Source organism: Jaculus jaculus, chromosome 13, assembly GCF_020740685.1.
Source record: "Jaculus jaculus isolate mJacJac1 chromosome 13, mJacJac1.mat.Y.cur, whole genome shotgun sequence".
NCBI classification, from domain to species: Eukaryota; Metazoa; Chordata; class Mammalia; order Rodentia; family Dipodidae; genus Jaculus; species Jaculus jaculus.
In genome coordinates, this window is record NC_059114.1 from 11595569 (window position 1) to 11613841 (window position 18273).

Consider the following 18273-nt stretch of genomic DNA (forward strand, 5'->3'; position numbering starts at 1 on the left):
ATGATATTAATGCAAAACCCTAAGTGCTAAATCAAGTTGCTACTGAACATGGTAGAACGGTCTTTCCATTAGTGTCCAGCAACTTCGTAGGGAGTACACAAGACGTCACCTTTAGGGGAATTGACCTTTCAATCATTAATTTCTACAATGGATGCATCTGAGAAGTGTCCTAAAAGCTCTTGATGGTTTCTCATATCCACAAATTCTTTCAGATTAGCACTTTAACATCCATCCTAATTCTACTCTAATGTATTATCAAATTATTGATGTGGCAAATGGCAAGGCCCTCGTCAGCGATGAAGTCACCATTATCATATCATGCACTTGTCACTCCTTTTCTTACACAGGTCATCAAAAAAGAAATGTAGCTTTACAAATCAATCACGAGCAAAAAGAAAAAACTTGGAAGTTTAAGTTTAGCTCTGTGTCAGAACACTTAATCCTAGCACATATGAAGCAAAATAAGTAAATAGAAAAGGAAGAAAGGGAGGGAGGGAGGGAGCCAAGAACAGAGGTAAAGCTGAAGGCATCACAACACCTGACAAAAACACAGTACCTCAGCTAGGCCTGGCAGTACATGCCTATAATCTATAATCTATAATCTCAGCATTTGGGAGTCAGGAGGATTGGCATGAGTTCAAAGCCAGTCTGGGCTACATGGTTAGTTCAGGAAAACCTGTCTCACACAAAACAAAATACAAATCTATAGTAACCCAAGCAGCACAGTACTGACATAAAAACTGATACAAGATACAGAACATGGCTAGAGATATAGCTCAGCAGTTAAGGTGTTTTCCTGCAAAGCTTATGGACTCAGGTTTGCTTCTCCAGGTCCCACGTAAGCCAGATGCACAAGGTGACCCATGCATCTGGAGTTTCTTTGCAGTAGCTAGAGGTTCTGGTGCACCCATTCTCTTTCTCTGTCTCAAATGAAAATAAATAAATTTAAAAGTTTGGTGGCATAGTGTCTGGAGTTTGTTTACAGTGGTTAGATGTTCTGGTGCACCCATTCTCTCTATTAATAAAATATTTCTAAAAACCCAATAAACAAAAATAGATAAATAAATCCAGATTTGACCTATAGTCAAATAATTTTCAAGACAGATGACAGAGATACACTGAAGAATGGATATTAATTTTCAAAACAGGATACCAAGAAAACTGGATACCCATATGTAAGAATAAACCTAGTCTTTCATTATATATGAAAATCAATTCTAAAGGGTACACGCCCAGCCTGTAGTTTTCAATTCATTTTGAGTGAGACTAATAACACACAAACACAAACACACACACACTGCTAAGCCACTGGTTAAAGGTGCGTGGTTAGAAGCCTAACAACCCAAATTCAATTCCCCAGCATTCATGTAAAGTCAGACAGAAAGTGGTGCACACATCTGTGATCCTGATGCATACAAGTCAGCTCCCCACCTTCTTTTTATTTTTTTTAATTTTGTTTATTTTTAATTATTTATTTGAGAGCGACAGATAGAGAGAGAAAGAGGCAGAGAGAGTGAGACAGCGAGAATGGGCATGCCAGGGTCTCCAGCCACTGCAAACGAACTTCAGATGTGTGTGCCCCCTTGTGCATCTGGCTAACGTGGGTCCTGGGGAGTGGAGCCTCAAACTGGGGTTCTTAGGCTTCACAGGCAAGCGCTTAACTGCTAAGCCATCTCTCCAGCCCCCCACCTTCTTTTTTAAAACAGGATCTTTGGGCTGGAGAGATGGCTTAGCAGTCAAGGTGCTTGCCTGCAAAGCCAGAGGATCCAGGTTCAATTCCCCAGGACCCACATAAGTCAGATGCACACGTGGGCACATGTATCTGGAGTTGGTTTGCAGCGGCTGGAGGCCCTGGCGTGCCCGTTCTCTCTTTTAAGTAAATGAATGAATGAATAAATATAGGATCTTTTTGCTTTGCCACTGCAAAGTCTGGTGTCCTACTGCACAGCAGGGTGACTATAGCATACACGCACATAGTGTGTTTTGAAATGTTTAGAAAAGAAGGAAAAACAAAAGCAGCTTCCAAAAGGTAAGCCAGATGAATGCTGGGTAGGCCTACCCCAGGACAAGCCCCTGGCCCTCATAAGCCTCAAATACAGTTGTGCGGTTTTGGTGAAACAATTGTTCCTCTGGCAGAAAGGCTAGCAGTGAAGCAAAATCTTTTTGTCATGTTACCTGAGTAGAAGGAAAGCAGAGAAGTGCCATTTTGGAAGAGAATTTTCTTTCTTTTCTTTTTTTTTTTAAGTTTTTCGAGGTGGGGTCTCACTCTAGTCCAGGCTGACCTGAATTCACTATGTAGTCTCATGATGGCCTGGAACTCATAGCAATCCTCCTCTCTCTGCCTCCCAAGTGCTGGGATTAAAGGTTGTATGCAACCATGCCTGGCTCAAGATGAAGAGAATCTTTGCATTTCATTTATTTATTTATTTATTTATTTATTTGAGAGAGGGAGAGATAATGGGAACACCAGGGCCTCTGGCCTCTGCAAACGAACTCCAGATGCATGTGCCACCTTGTGCATCTGACGTATATGGGTACTGGGGAATCAGACCTAAGACCTTTACCTTTGCAGGCAAGCGCCTTAACCACTAAGCCATTTCTACATCTCCCAAGAGACTGTTTTCTTAAAATGTAAGCTATCAACAGCCAGTCATGGTGGCACATGAGAGACAGAGGTAGGAGGATCACTCTGAGTTCAAGGCCAGTCTGGGACTACAGAGTAAGTCCAGCTCAGCAGAGTGAGAACCTACCTACCTACCTACAAACAAACAAACAAACAAACAAACAAACAAGCAAACAAACAAACAAAGGAAGCCATGGGGGGGAGCTAAGATCAGAGAATAACCACAGGACAAGACTTAAAGTGGCTTCCCACAGGCCTCGGTGAGAAGTCCAGAGAGAGAGAGTGAAGAGCAGGAGGACCAGCCATGCACAACAAAGGTGCAGGAAGAGGCAGACCCGCCCAGGCTGGAAAGTGTACAAGGAGCCGTAGTCTTGACACTGGTGGCCAGAAATAGGTCACATCAACTGAGAATAATCCTGGATTTTGGTAGCTCTGCTCCTGAGGCCAGGAGTTGGTCAAATTCTGGAGTCACCTGATATTCAAACCAATAGAGCCTGAGAACTCTCAAGTTCTAGGGGTGTACGTGATACCCATAGCTGCGTCCCTCCAAGCACGGTGGGTACTTATCCAGTCTGGAAAGTATGAAGATCAGATTTCTTTGTGTGTCTGTTTTTCCAGGTAGGGTCTCACATTAGCCCAGGGTGATCTAGAATTCACTATGTAGTCTCAGGCTGGCTTCGAACTCACAGTGATCCTCCTACATCAGCATCCTGGGTGCTGGGAATGGATGCATGGGTGACCACACCAGGATAAGGTGGTGATTTCCCATGTTCCCAACACACTTGGGAAAGACAGCCCAGGTAAAACATTAGCCACCCCAGGTAGTATAATATAGGACGTCTTGGGGGTGTGAGAGAATCTGCCTAGCACATAGAATGCAAAGCTAACTGTGGCCAGCAGAGACCCTGCATACAAAGAAGGGAAACAACGACTGTGAAGAGAGCTGTGGCAGACACCAGACACTTGTCCCCACAGACTCCGCAACAGCAGAAACCACAGCAAAGAGAAGAGCCCACAGCTCAAGTGACTGAGCCCTGCATTCAAATAACTGAAAGCCTTGGATTCTGAGGACCCAGAAGAAAGCTGCTCAGCATTCAACTTTCTTTCTTTAAATTTTTATTTTTAATATTTATTTGTTTACAAGCAAAAAGAGAGGGAGAAATACAGAGAAGAGAGACAGATAGAGAGAATGGGCATGCCAGAGCCTCTGGCCAGTGCAAACAAACTCCAGAAGCATGTGCCACTTTGTGCATCTGGCTCATGTGGGTACTGGGGATTTGAACCTGAGTCCTTAGGGCTCACAGACAAGTGCCTTAACCACTAAGCCATCTCCCCAGCCCTCAATTTTCTTTTTAAAATACATGTTGAACAGAACTTTTACTTTATTGTATTAAATTTGTTATTATTCATTATTCCTCCTTATACATTTATCCAACTTCATTTGTGTATTTTTCTTCCATTTTGAAGCAAAAAGTATCCCCATTAGTTCTTTCTTTTGCTTTTTTTCTAATTTCTTGCTCTTTTCTCTTCCCCTCCATAATAGTTCCAATCCATTTTCCCTTCTGTTTATTTAAGCTTGCATCTCCTCTATCCCTTTTTCATTTATCTCCTTCATTAACTATTTCCACCCTTATCTTGAATAATTGTTAACTTCACAGCACACTGGAGAGCTGTTTTGTCATTTTCAATCTGATGACAATATAAAGAAGCAGATCCATAACCACCAGCAAATCGGAAGCCATGACAAAAACTCTCCCAACAAAGCCCACAATTAGGATTCAGGGCTGAATTCTACTAAAATCAGTGAAGAGCGAACACGAATGCTTCTCAAGTTGTTCTATACAATGAAATGGGAAGGACCACTAACCAACTCCTTCTACTAAGCTAGTCACCCAGAACCAAGATCAGCTAAGAGCATAACAAAGAAAAAAAATTCAATTTCCCTGATGGATGTAGACCCCAAAGTACCCAGTAAGTTCCTTCAAATAAAACTCAAAAACAAAATAACATCATGGATCATGACCAAGTTGGTTTCAGTTATAGGGATGCAAGCTGGTTCAATACAGTCAAATCACTAAGTATAATATAGCACATGAACAGACTCAAGGACAGAAGTTACACGATCTTCACAGTAGATGCATAACAGGTCAACAAAGTTCAACATCGCTTCATGAAAAGAGGTCCACAGAAACAAAAAATATTCTTCACTACATTAGAGGCTACAAACAACAAATCTAGGTCAACAGTATATGAGGAGACAGACCATTTCCTCCAAACTCTGCAAAAAGAGACAAGAGAAAACAATGAAAGGGGGCTGGAAGGATGGCTCAGCAGTTAAGACGCTTTCCTGAAAAGCCTAATGACCCGAGTTCAGTTCCACAGTACCCACGCAGAGCAAGATGGCGCATGCATCTGGAGCTGTAGCACCTGGAGGCCCCGATGCACTGTCTCTCTCTCTCTCTCTCTCTCTCTCTCTCTCTCTCTCTCTCTCTCCTAGTGTGGCAGCATCATTAACTCCAGCACACGGGAGGCAGAGGTAGGAGGATCGCTGTGAATCTGAGGCCAGCCTGAGACTACACAGTAAATTCCAGGTCAGCCTGGGCTAGAGTGAGACCCTACCTCAAAAAACCAACAAGATAAATAAACAAATGAAAAAGTAGTAGCTTTTCTATATACCAATTTGTTAGGAAAGAAATAGGGAGTGGGGGCATTTACAATAGGTTTTTTTTTTTAAATTTATTTATTTTTGGTTTTTGAGGTAGGGTCTCATAATAGTCCAGGCTGACCTGGAATTCACTCTCTCAGGGTGGCCTTGAACTCATGGCGATCCTCCTACCTCTGCCTCCCGAGTGCTGGGATTAAAGGCGTGCGCCACCATGCCCAGCTGTACAATAGGTTTTAAAAAATAAAATACGTAAGAATAAGCCTAACCAAGATGGTACAAGACTTTGACAATAAAAACTTACAGCAAGCTGGGTGTGGTGGGGCACACCTTTAATCCCAGCATTCAGGAGGCAGAGGCAGGAGGATCACCGTGAGTTTGAGGCTACCCTGAGACTACATAGTGAATTCCAGGTCAGCCTGGACTAGAGTGAAACTCTACCTTGAAAAACCAAACTAAAACATAACAAAAAAAACTTCAACGCACTGAAGAAACTGAAGACATTAAAAGATGGAAAGAATCCCTATGTTCATGGATATGCAGAGTTTTGTGAAAGTGGCTGTATTACTGAATGCAATCTATTCACTGAAATTCACCTCAAAATCCCAATGGCAGCTGAGTATAGAGGCGTAATAAGACTTTAATCCCAGCACATGGATGGCAGAGGTAGGAGGATTGCTGTGAGTTGAATTGGAGGCCAGTCTAAGACTACATAGTGAATTCCAGGTCAGCCTGGGCTACATGAGACTCTACTTCAAAAAACAAAACAATACTAAGAGCAAAAAGTAATATAAAAATTAATTTAAAAATCATAACTAGTGTACAGCCTAGCTACACCCGTGGGCATACAACAAGAAGACCCAAAGTCCACATACCACAGAGAATCATGGGAATCCACACTTCCTGTGGCCCACTGTTCAAGAGCCAGGTAACAGAAGCAGACTAGGAACTAATCTAGATGTCTATCAACAGATGAATGGATCAAGCAGCCACGGCCCACACACACCACGGAACTTCGTTCAGCTGTACAACAAAAAGGAAATCATGACATCTGAAGGAATTCATCATGTTAAGTGAAAGAAGCCAGATCAGAAAGACTAATAGTGCATGATCTCTCTTACATGCATACCAAGATTTAAGGGGTGTGTGTGTGTGTGTGTGTGTGTGTGTGTGTGTGTGTAAAACTTCATCAAAACACAAAGGGGATAATAAGAGAAGAGCCCTTGAGGAAGGTGGGAAACAGTGCAGGTAGAGTATGTGGACTAACAGCAGAAGGGTAACAACTGGGAGAGGAAAGGGAATGAGCTGGAGCAGTGGAGATGTGGGGGAGGGAAGGCACTGAGGGAGAAAAAATGGCAGCAAAGTATACATACATACATACATATATATTCAAAGACACCCTGATGAAATCCATGACTGTATAATAACATGTTAATTAAATACCCCAGAGCAGCAGGATTTCATATCATGAATAAAAACCACCAAAACACCCACAAAAACCCACTACTTGGTTCCCAACTACTTCTCTCTCTCACCTGAGAGTCAGAAAGAAAGAGAGAGAGAGAGAGAGAGCGCAAGCGAGCGAGCGAGCATGGGCATACCAGGGCCTCCAGCCATTGCAAACGAACTCCAGATGCATGTGCTACCTTGTATATCTGGCTTTCGTGGGTCCTGGGGATTTGAACCAGGGTTCTTTGGCTTTGCAGGCAAGTGCCTTAACTGCTAAGCCATCCTTCCAGTCTTACTTATTTATATAAAAAAGTGTTCATATCAGATATACAAAATGAAACTATAACACTGAATCTCTTGTTTTTTGAGGTAGGGTCTCACTATAGCCCAGACTGACCTCAAATTCAAATTCACATCAAACTCACATCTTCCTACCTCGGCCCCAAGTGCTGTGATTAAAGGCGTGCACCACCACACCTGGCCTATTTTTTAGCAAACTAAAAAGAAAGGAGACAGAGGAGAAAAGAAGACAAGAGCTAAATGCAAAGTTTGCTTATAATCTCAGCACTCAGAGGCTCAGGCAGAAGGATCACAGGTTTGAGACCTGCCGGGGCTTCACAGTGAAACCAGCCAGGGCATGGTGGTGGCCATTTATACAGCTTGTAATCTAATCCCAGCCCTCAGCAGCCTGAGGCAAGAGGATTGAAGAGTTTGGGGCTGGTCTTGGTTACCTAGTAAATTATGGCACAAAAATAAATATAAGCACCCACACGTGAAATAAAAACCCATCTAACACACACACACACACACACACACACACACACACACAAAACACCAATATATTAAAGATGGGTGAGAAAAGTAAAGTGCCAATCATGACTACTAACACTTGTGAACAGCGATGTCGAGATTGTGTGACAGGCGGCAGAAGATGCAGTAGAGCTTTTTCCCTTCAGTAGGACAATCTTAACTGCTAGGAATTCTTACTCATGTTTCTTTATATATAACTTTCACTAAATAATTAATTAATTTTTGAGGTAGGATCCCACTCTAGCCCAGGCTGACCTGGAATTCACTATGTAGTCTCAGGGTGGCCTTAAACTCGTGGTGATCGTCCTACCTCTGTCCACCCCTACCCCCCAGGGCTGGGATTAAAGGCATGTGCCACCATGCTGGGCTCAAAAACATTTTTTTTTTTTTTTGAGGTAGAGTCTCACTATAACCTAGGCTCACCTGAAATTCACTATGTAGCCTCAGGGTGGCCCCAAATTCCTGGCGATCCTCTTACCTCTGCCTCAAGAACTGGGATTAAAAGTATGCCATCAAGCCCAGCTGAATTTTTTTTTTTTTAGTGGGGAGGAGAGAGGGAGGGCTTGGTTCTCTTGAGGCAGGGTGTCACTGCAGCCTAGGGCTGACATGGAACTCACTTTGTAGCCCAGACTGGTCTTGAACTCAGACTCCTACCTCAACTTTACGAATGCTAGGATTAAAGGTGAATGCCACCACCCCTGGCCTTTTTTTTTTGGTAACCCCTGGCCTTTTAAGATAAATTCTTAAAGCTCAAGAAAGTAACTTGCTTGAGCTACTTAGGGAATAGTGTTAGGTTTCCTTTCACTGGAGAGAGAGAAAGAGGGAAATCCATCAGAAGAAAATATCTATCCAGAGAACATTCAATACGAAGTTGAACTCAGCTCGAGGAGGGTGGCTCTAGGCGCATGCCCAAGCTCCTGGGTTTTATCCCCAGTACTGCAGAAACGGGGCATGGTGTCACACAGCTCTCATCCCAATACTCACGTTACAGTAGCAAGATCAGGAGTCCACGTTCTTGGGCTACATAGTGAGTTCGGGGCCAGCCTGGACTACATGAGACACTGTCATGGGCCTATTCACCTTCATTATCTAGAGTCCTGGGAACGGGGGCTCTGGGGTGGGGTTTGGACAAACCTAGGTAGCTGTGCCTGCTATCTAGAATCTAACACGGGCTCTAAACTACTGCGTCTCGGTGACTGCACCTACGGCTGGGAATGACAACAGTACTCACCTTCCACTGTTGGAGGATGAACTGAGATTATGTACGCACAATACCTAGCATAGTAAGTGCAATAAAAGTTATTAAGATTTTATAACAAATCCAAGTACATAAATACCTAGCGACATGACCAGTAAGTTCTTTAGGATAACTTCCAACAAGTATAAAGTCAGAGTATATAACCATTTTAAGGATAATTCTATTTTGCCTAACTATTTTCCAAAAAAAAAAAAAAGAACCCAGCTTGCTTGATGGCAGGAGCTCACCTTTTGGGTCGAGGCAGGCCCATTGGGGTAAGGTTAGGATCTGGCTTAGGAATGGTTTTCCGGATGCGAATCTGCGAGACTTTCTTTGGTCTCTTCTCTGGCTCAACCTGTTTTTAAACGTGAAGAAGAAAGGAGGACAAAGTATAAGACATTTTAGAAGTCTTTTTTCCTGATCCTCAAGGTGTTGCTTCCTCGGATTACAGACAATGCCATGGTATTTCCAGCAACTGCCTCTTCATCTAGTAAATCAAAGTTGAACAGTTCAGATACTGAGATGATCAACATGAAAGTCTGAAGTTGGTGGAGACAGGTGATATTGCAAAACTGAAGAAACCATCATTCACTGAGCTTTTCAACACATACAGTGGCTCTTGGGTCTAGGTCTCCAAAAACACTCTTAAATGATGTCATCTAGAAAAATGGATCCAGAAAAACAGTACAGACTAAGAAGTCTGAGGCCAGCATGTGGCAATATGTCTGTGGTCACAGCTACTTGGGAGGCTGGAGCAGAAGGATGGCATGAACCCAGAAGCTTGAAGCCAGCAGGAATCTAGAAACCCTGTTTCTAAAAAACAAACAGCACTAAGTCTTTTACTGGTCTGGCAGAAAAACCCCTAATTTTGTACTCTCAGCTGAACTCTGAGCTGAACGAAGCTAAAGGGAGGGAGTAAAGACACTCAGGAATCAGCTTGTACACACTTATCTTGCGATGCATGTCAACAATGAAAACCCAATGCCCTCTTCACTGGACCCCAGTGGCCCTTCCGTTCACCTCTTTCTGCTCCGGAGGGCTGCTCTGTGGCCGGGGACGCGCTGCTGTCACGCCATCCAGCTCATCAAAGCCAGGCACCGGGAACTCGGAGGCGGAGAGCAGGCGCTTACTGACAGCAGGGTCTTTTACCAGGCAAGACGCTGGTACCAAGGCAGGGACGGGTGGCTCGAGCCTGGAACAGAGAGAGGAGGAAAGGGAAGACCTGTCTGTGTGAGCTTTGCTTTCACTTCCAGAACATTCACTGCTTCAACCTACAGGCTGGAGCTTCAGCTTCTTCTCCATGAACTATTCTCTAGTGACAGCTACTGTCTGAATATGTGAATTATGTAAGAAAAACGCTCAGTGCTATAGCACACTTTTATAAAGAAGGGAAGGGTTCTCTAGTGAATGCCACTGTGTGAATATGTGAATTATGTAAGAAAAGCACTCAGTGCTATAGCACACTTTTATAGAGAAAGGGAAGGGTAGGGATGGTGAGATGGCTCAGCAGTTAAAGGCACTTGCTTGCAAAGCCTGCTGGCCCAGGTTCAATTCCCCAGTACCCACATAAAGCCTGATGCACAAAGTGGCAGATTGGTTTGGAGCTTGTTTACATAGGCAGGACATCCTGTGGCATCCACTCTCTCTCTCCTGGCAATTTTTTTTTTTTTTTGTTTTTTTGAGATGGGGTCTCACTCTGGCCCAAGCTGACCTGGAATTCACTGTGTAGTCTCAGGATGGCCTTGAACTCAGTGATCCTCCTACTTCTGTCTCCCAAGTGCTGGGATTAAAGGTGTGTGCCACCATGCCCGGCCAAATAAATAGTTGTTTTTTTTTTTACTTAAAAAATTAGCTATTACAGACAGGGGTGGGAGGGAGAGAGAGAGAGAATGGGCACACCAGGGCCTCTAGCCATTGCAAATGAACTCCAGATGCATGCGCCACCATGTGCAACTGGCTTGTGTGGGTACTGGGGAATTGAACCTGGAACATTAGGCTTCACAGGCAAGCATCTTAATTGCTAAGTCATCTCTCTAGCCCAGGATTCTCATTTTTGCTTTCTCCTTCTAGCTTGCTCAGAGCAGCTCCCTGAGCCTGAATATTCTTTTTCTTTTTAAAAAAATATTTTATTATTTATTTATGTAATAAATAGTTTTTTATGAAAAAAGAAGAAGAAACCCGGGGAGATGGCTGAGCAGTTGAAGACACTTGCCCTCAGAGCCCGCTGGCCTGGGTTTGATTTCCCAGTGCCTATGAAAAGCCAGTTGCACAAAGAGGCGCAGGGAACTGGAACTGGAGTTTGTAGCAGCCAGAAGCCCTGGAGCACCCATACTTTCAGTGTCTTTCTCTGTCTCATTCTTTCTCTCAGGTAAATACATTTAAAAGTATTAAAGAAAGACAGACATTGAAGTGTAGACTTTGGGGGAGAAGGTAATATTTAGTGGACTGAAAAAGTGGAATCATGCTCAGATGAGATCAATTCCATTCAGGACTGAACATGGTTAATGATTTTTGCTTTTCTTTTCAAATAACTAACTTTAAAAAAAAATTGTATGAGCCAGGCGTGGTGGTGCATGCCTTTAATGGCGGCACTCGGGAGGCAGAGGTAGGAGGATCACAGTGAGTTCGAGGCCAGTCTGAGACTACATAGTGAGTTCCAAGAGCCTGGACTAGAGTGAGATTCTACCTCAAACCCTGCCCCCCCCCCAAAAAAAAAAAAAACTTGTATGAGACACACACAGAGGGAGAATGAGCACACCAGGCAGTCACTGCATGCAGACTCCAGATACATGCACATTTTGTGCTGGCTTTACATGGACACAGGGTGACTATATCCCAGGCCAACAGGATACATAAAAGCACCCTTAACCACTAAACCATATCACCAGCCTAATTTGTTTTTCTTTTTTTCTTTACAAAGTAAATGGTAGCAGGAATACATTCTACCTCTTCATTCATTTCCATCTCAGAGACAAAGATCTGGGGTTCACAGGGACAGGAGACTGGAGTTCTGCACACGTGACCCAAGCTAACCGTGAACACGTGTGTTGACGTCCTCTTCCAGCCTCGCTCACACACCCCCCACCCCTCAAGCGCTGGCGCACCACAGACTTACCTCGCCTGGCCGCTGCTGGCGTTACATGGAACTTCCACGCCAGGAAGAGGCACGTTTGGTAACATGGTGTGACTGATGTGAAGCAAAAGTACAACAGCAGCAGGTTAGGAAGGCAGGACAGGAGAGCTCTGACGCTACGGTCATGTCACAAGAAAGAGGCAAACCATCCCACCTGTACAAATGCACTTGCGTGCTCGTCCCTGGCATGGAGAGATGCATGGATAGAAGAATGTTTCCTAGCTTAAGTGGAAAAAAGGAACAGAACAAAAACAGGACAGTAAAAGAAATGTGGGGAACAAGAGTTAATTTTGGGTCTTATGCCTTTTATTTCATTTGTTGAGCACATATATTAAAGATGCCTTTCAAAATCAGCTAGGCATGGTGCACACACTTTCAATCCTAGCACTAGGGAGGCTAAGGTAGGAGGACTGTTGTGGATTTGAGGCCAGCTTGAGACTACCTAGTGAATTCCAGGTCAGCCTAGGCCACAGTAAGACCCTACCTCAAACAAACAAAGATTTCCAATTTGTCCAATGTTAAAATATATTCTGCAGAAATGTATGATTTTCTTTAATATCAACTTATACATAAAACATAATAATGTAGAAGAAAACAAAATTAATTCCTAAGTAGTTAGAATTTTTACATTCATATATGAAACAATGGTACTCGTACGTTACAGATGCATTCATATGCAATGCTGGACATTTTTGTGCCACTCAAAGTAAAACTGGCATCCGATTCTACTGATTTTAGAACACAGCACACACTTCACTAACATGGCATCTGTGTAACGATCATACAAATCCATCTTCTCTTTAAAACTTATTTAACAGCTAGAAAAACAGCTAATTCAGGTTTCTAGAATAATGTTACCAATTAAGGATTCACTTGACAAATTAAGTAGCACATAATACTGGAAAAAAAGAGTGGCCACATGAGGAACCAGGAGTCCCTGACCTGCTGAGACACGAGTTTTGAAGGAAACATTCATGTGTGGGTCCCTGTGGCATACACCTTTAGTTCCAACTACTTGAAAGACTGAGACAGGAGGACACACAGAGCTGAGATTTTGATATAGTCCAAAACAAAATTAAATAATAATAAAAAAAGACACCATATGAAGTGGCATACCTGCCACTCCAGAAAGGCAAACTAAGAGGGCTGAAAGTTCAAGGTCAGTCTCTGCCACTTAGTAAGAGCTGTTCTCAAAAACAAAATCAAAACAAACAACAAAAATAATTGGGCTGGAGAGATGGTTTAGCAGTTAAGGCACTGGCCTGCGAAGCCTCAGGACCCAGGTATGATTCCCTAGTACCCATGTAAGCCAGATGCATAAGGTGGTACAAACATCTGGAGTTCATTTACAGTGGCTAGAGGCCCTGGGAGGCCCATTGTTATTCTCTCTCAAATAAAAACAAAACAAACAAAAGCCCTTACAACAATTAGAAAACCAGATATGGTGGCTGTCTGTTTCAATCCCAGTACTTAAGACTATGTTGTAGAAAGATCACAGTGAGTTCATGGCCAGCCAGAACTACAGAGTGAGTTCCAGGTTGAGTGAGACTCTACCACATGCAGAGAATCCCAGCACTTGGGAAGCAGAAGGAGGAACATCTCAGCATTGAAACATCTCTATCACACCTTCCATAGCTCAGGGTCCATTGCAGAAGAGGTGGCAGAAAGAATGTAAGTAAGAGCCAAAGGAAGGGCAGGACTCCTTACAACGTGCTCCTCCAGACACAAAATGGCCTGGATATCCATGACCTCACAGTGCCTGACACTGCACAAGACCATCATAATAGGAGGAAAAGATCATGACATCAAAATAAAAGAGAGACTGACTGAGGGGGAGGGGATATGATGGACAGTGGAGTTTCAAGGGAAGGGGGGAGGAGGGAGGGCATTACAAGGGGATATTGCTTACAACTATGGAAGTTGTCAATAAAAATTAAAAAAAGAAGTGGGAGCATGCCAGTCTGAGCTAGTGAGACCCTACCTTGAAAAAAAAACAATTCTATATCCCAAGCTTGTATTTTTAGGGAGGCAGGGTCTCACCCTAGCCCAGGCTGGCCTCGAACTCACAGCGATCCTCCCACCTCTGCCCCCCCCCCCCCGAGGGCTGGGATTGAAGGTGGTAGGCTTGTCTCAAGCTCGTACCTGCCGGCCTCAGCCTCACTAGTGCTGTGCTGGGAATTATAGGAGGGTACTAGCTCTCCTAGGACAACAAAGACTTGAAAACCTGTGTTTGACGAGGGGGATGTGTGCTGCCATACGCACGTGGTGGACAACAACGTTGAGATCCACCTGCTTTGAGAAAGGGTCTGTAGTTGCTGCACAAGAGCTGCCACATGATGAGCGACGAGTATCAGACTGGCCCCACCCTGGCTCTGCCTCCCACTGACTCGGGCACCCTGGCACCACCACAGATGCAGGTGCCACTCTGAGTGGAGCTATGGGCCTGAATGTGGGCCGAGAGCCTTTGTAAACCAGCCATCTTTGGCTAAGCCACCTTTCCAGCCTGCCAGTGCCCCCCCCCCTTCTGAGGTAGGGTCTCACTCTCTGCCAGGCTGGCTTTGAATTCAGTGATACTCCTACCTTGGCCTTGGAATTAAAGGTGGGTGCAGCCATGCCCAGCTACCAATCAATATTTAGTTATTTATTTGGTTTTTCGAGGTAGGGTCTCACTCTACTCAGGCTGACCTAGAACCCACTCTGTAGTCTCAGGGTGGCCTCGAACTCACAGAGATCCTCTACCCCTACCTCCTGAGCACTGGGATTAAAGGTGTGTGCCACCACGCCCGGCTCTGCTTATTATATTCTCTCTTCCCCTTACCACCATTCCGCTGAGGGCCAATAGCTTTTTATTTTTTAAAATATATTTTTTCATTTATTTATTTATTTGTGACATAGAAAAAGAGGCAAGCCAGAGACAGCAAGATAGTACTTGAGGTGCATATGCCACTTAGTACATCTGGCTTTAGGTGGGTACTGGGGAACTGAACCCAAGGCTATTGGGATTTGCAAGTAAGACCTTTAACCACTGAGCCATCGGTCCAAACCCACCAAAAGCTTTTTCTTTTTTTTGGAGGGGGGGGACAGGGGTTCATGGTAGAGTCTCACTCTAGCTTAGACTGACCTGGAATTCACTATGTAGATTCATGGTGGCCTTGAACTCATGATGCTCCTACCTCTGCCTCCCTGTCCTGAGTGCCGGGACTAAAGGCATATGCCAACACACCTGGCATTTTTTTCTTTTTTTGAAAAGATATTTTATTTATTTGTTTAGAGAGAGAGAAAGAGAGACTGGGCATGCCAGGGTCCCTAGCCACTGCAAACAAACTCCAGAAACATGCATTACTTTGTACATCTGGCTTACAAGATACTGGGGAATTGAATCTGATTCATCAGGCTTTGTAGGCAAGCACCTTAAACTGCTAAGCCATCTCTCCAACCCAGCCAATAGCTTTAAAATATTTTTTATTTATTTGAGAAAGAGGCAGAGAAAGAGAGAGAGAGGGAGAGAGGGAGAAGGAGGGAGAGAGAGAGTGTGAGGGAGAGAGCATGCGTGCCAGGGCCTCTAGCCACTGCAAATGAACCCCAGATGCATGTACAACTCCTGTACATCCGTCTTACATGGATACTGGAGAATCAAACCTGGGTCCTTTGACTTTGCAGGCAAGTGCCTTCACCACCAAGCCATTTTTCCAGCCCACCAATAGCTTTTTAAATATTTTTATTTATTTATTTATTTGAAAGCGACAGACACACAGAGAAAGACAGATAGAGGGAGAGAGAGAATGGGCGCGCCAGGGCTTCCAGCCTCTGCAAACGAACTCCAGACGCATGCGCCCCCTTGTGCATCTGGCTAACATGGGACCTGGGGAACCGAGCCTCGAACCGGGGTCCTTAGGCTTCATAGGCAAGTGCTTAACCGCTAAGCCATCTCTCCAGCCCAACCAATAGCTTTTTAATGAAGGAATTACGCATAAAAGAACAAAGCCTCCCCCAAGATTTGTTTTTATGGTTTTGAAACAGGGTCTCATTCTGGAGCTCATGCTGACTTTGAACTTGGGGCACTCCTCCTGCCTCTGCTGCGCAAGTGCCGGTATTGTAAGCAACAGCTCCCACACCCTGCTTTGGAATATTAAATTTGGGGAATTTTTTTTTCAAAACACTACTCTCAAATTTTCAACTGTAGCAATGGTAAAAGCAAGCTGAAAATTAACAAAAGTTACTGTTTATAAGCCGGCCATGGTGGCACACACCTTTAAAGGCAGTGGAAGGAGGATCACCGAGAGTGCAAGGCCATCCTGAGACTACACAGTGAATTCCAGGTCAGCCTGAGCTGGAGAGAGACCCTACATCGAAATAAACAAAAAAAAGGCACTGTTTATGTAAGATAGGAAGATTTAATTGGTACAGACACTGGCAAGGTCTTTGTGCTCTGATATATAATCCCTCTCCCAGAGCTGGGCATGGAGGTGCATGCCTTTAATCCCAGCGCTAGGGAGGCAGAGGTAGGAGAAACGCAGAGTTCAAGGCCACCCTGAGACTACACAGTGAATTCCAGGTCAGCCTGAGCTAGCATAAGACCCCACCTCAGAAAACAAAACAGTAACAACAACAAAAATCCCTCACTCATGCAACCCTAATTACACTAGGTGGGACACACACCACACTTCAAAGTGCAACAGGGTTCAGTCAGGAATGGAAGGGGAAAAGAAGTTAATAGGAAGTGATTATGATCAAAATACATTACATGCATGTATAAAATAAATCAATAAAAATACACTTATCAGGCTGGAGAGATGGCTTAGTGGTTAAGTGCTTGCCTGTAAAACCTAAGGACCCTGGTTCGAGGCTAGATTCCCCAGGACCCATGTTAGCCAGATGCACAAGGGGGCATAGAGTCCCTGAAATGCTCATTCTCCCTCTTCCTCTCTCTCGGATGCTCTCAAATAAATAAGTAAAAATTTAAAAAAAAAAACATTTAGGCTTCCAAAGCAATTCTTTAGGGATTCTTTTTTGTTTTGATGTAAGTTTTTTAATTTTTCAAGGTAGGGTCTCACTCTAGCCCAGGCTGACTTGGAATTCACTATGGAGTCTCAACATGGCCTCAAACTCACAGCAATCTTCCTACCTCTGCCTCCCGAGCACTGGGATTAAAGGCGTGCAACACCACGCCCGGCTTGTTTTGAATTTTTTTTTTTTTTTTTTTGTTTTTTTTTTTTTGTTTTTTGTGGTAGGGTCTCAATCTAGCCCAAGCTGACCTGGAATTCACTATGTAGTCTCAGGGTGGCCTCGAACTCCCGGCAATCCTACCTCTATCTCCCAAGTGCTGGGATTAAAGGCGTGCGCCACCATGCCCAGCTTTGTTTTGATTTTTTGAAGTAGGGTTTTGCTCTAGCCTAGGCTGACCTGGAATTCACTATGTAGTCTCAAGGTGGCCTTGAACTCAACTGTCAATCCACCTCTGCCTCCCAAGTGCTGGGATTACAGTTGTGCACCACAATTGGCAAAGGATTCTTTTTTTAAAAAAAATTTTTAGCCATTTCTCTATCCATGAGGAGTCTTTTTTTTAAACATTATTTTTATTTGTTTAGGGAGAAAGACATACAGAAAGAGGCAGACAGAAAGTGAGTGAGTATAGGCACACCAGGTCCTTCTGCCACTGGAGAAAAAAAACAAAACTAAACTTCCAGACACATGTACCACTTTGTGCATCTGGCTTTAATTTATGGGTATTGGGGAATTGAACCACATGAGTGCCTCTAGCTACTGCAAACAAACTTCAGACGCATACACCTCTTTATGCATCTGGCTTAATGTGGGAACTGGGGAAATCGAACCCAGTCCATTAGGCTTTACAGGCAAGTGCCTTAAAGGCTGACCCATCCCTCCAACCCCTATTTATTTATTTTTCAAAGTAGGCTCTCAAGCTAGCCCAGGGTGACCTGGAGTTCACTATGTAGTTTTAAGGTGGCCTTGAGCTCATAGCAATCCTACCAAATGCTGGGATTAAAAGTGTGTGCCACCACAATTGGCTACCTTTTTAAAAATTGTAAAATTTATTTACTTATTTGCAAGCAGAAATCTCGAGAGAGAGAGAGACAGATAGACAAGATACAGAATGGGTCCACCAGGGCCTCTTGCTTCTGCAAACAAATTCCTGATGCATGGGTCACTTGTGCATCTGACTTTCTCTGAGTACTGGGGAATTGAACCCAGGTTGTTAGGCTTTGCAGGCAAGCACCTTAACCACTGAGAAACCTTTCCTGCCCTGGGTTGCTGAATTGAACGCAGGACCTTAAGCTCTCTACCACAACTATGCTGCATCTTTACTTTCTGTTTATTTTACCAAGAGAAGGGGGCAG

The 18273-nt window shown here is 44.0% G+C and overlaps 1 protein-coding gene across 4 annotated transcripts in view; it reads right to left on the bottom strand.

The window, feature by feature from the left end:
• The window catches only part of Prr14l (proline rich 14 like), a 70992-nt gene that overhangs the window by 15641 nt on the left and 37078 nt on the right, over window positions 1-18273 (bottom strand). For 2 of the 4 annotated variants that reach the window (XM_045133079.1, XM_045133078.1), the window contains 3 exons: window positions 11897-11968; window positions 9802-9973; window positions 9030-9136 (listed from right to left, as the gene is read on the bottom strand). In XM_045133079.1, coding sequence (XP_044989014.1) covers window positions 9030-9136; window positions 9802-9973; window positions 11897-11968 — 351 coding nt within the window. Of the gene's footprint in view, window positions 1-4802; window positions 4902-8775; window positions 8820-9029; window positions 9137-9801; window positions 9974-11896; window positions 11969-18273 lie in introns of those variants that run through there. The other 2 variants (XM_045133080.1, XR_006633237.1) reach the window with 2 other exon arrangements.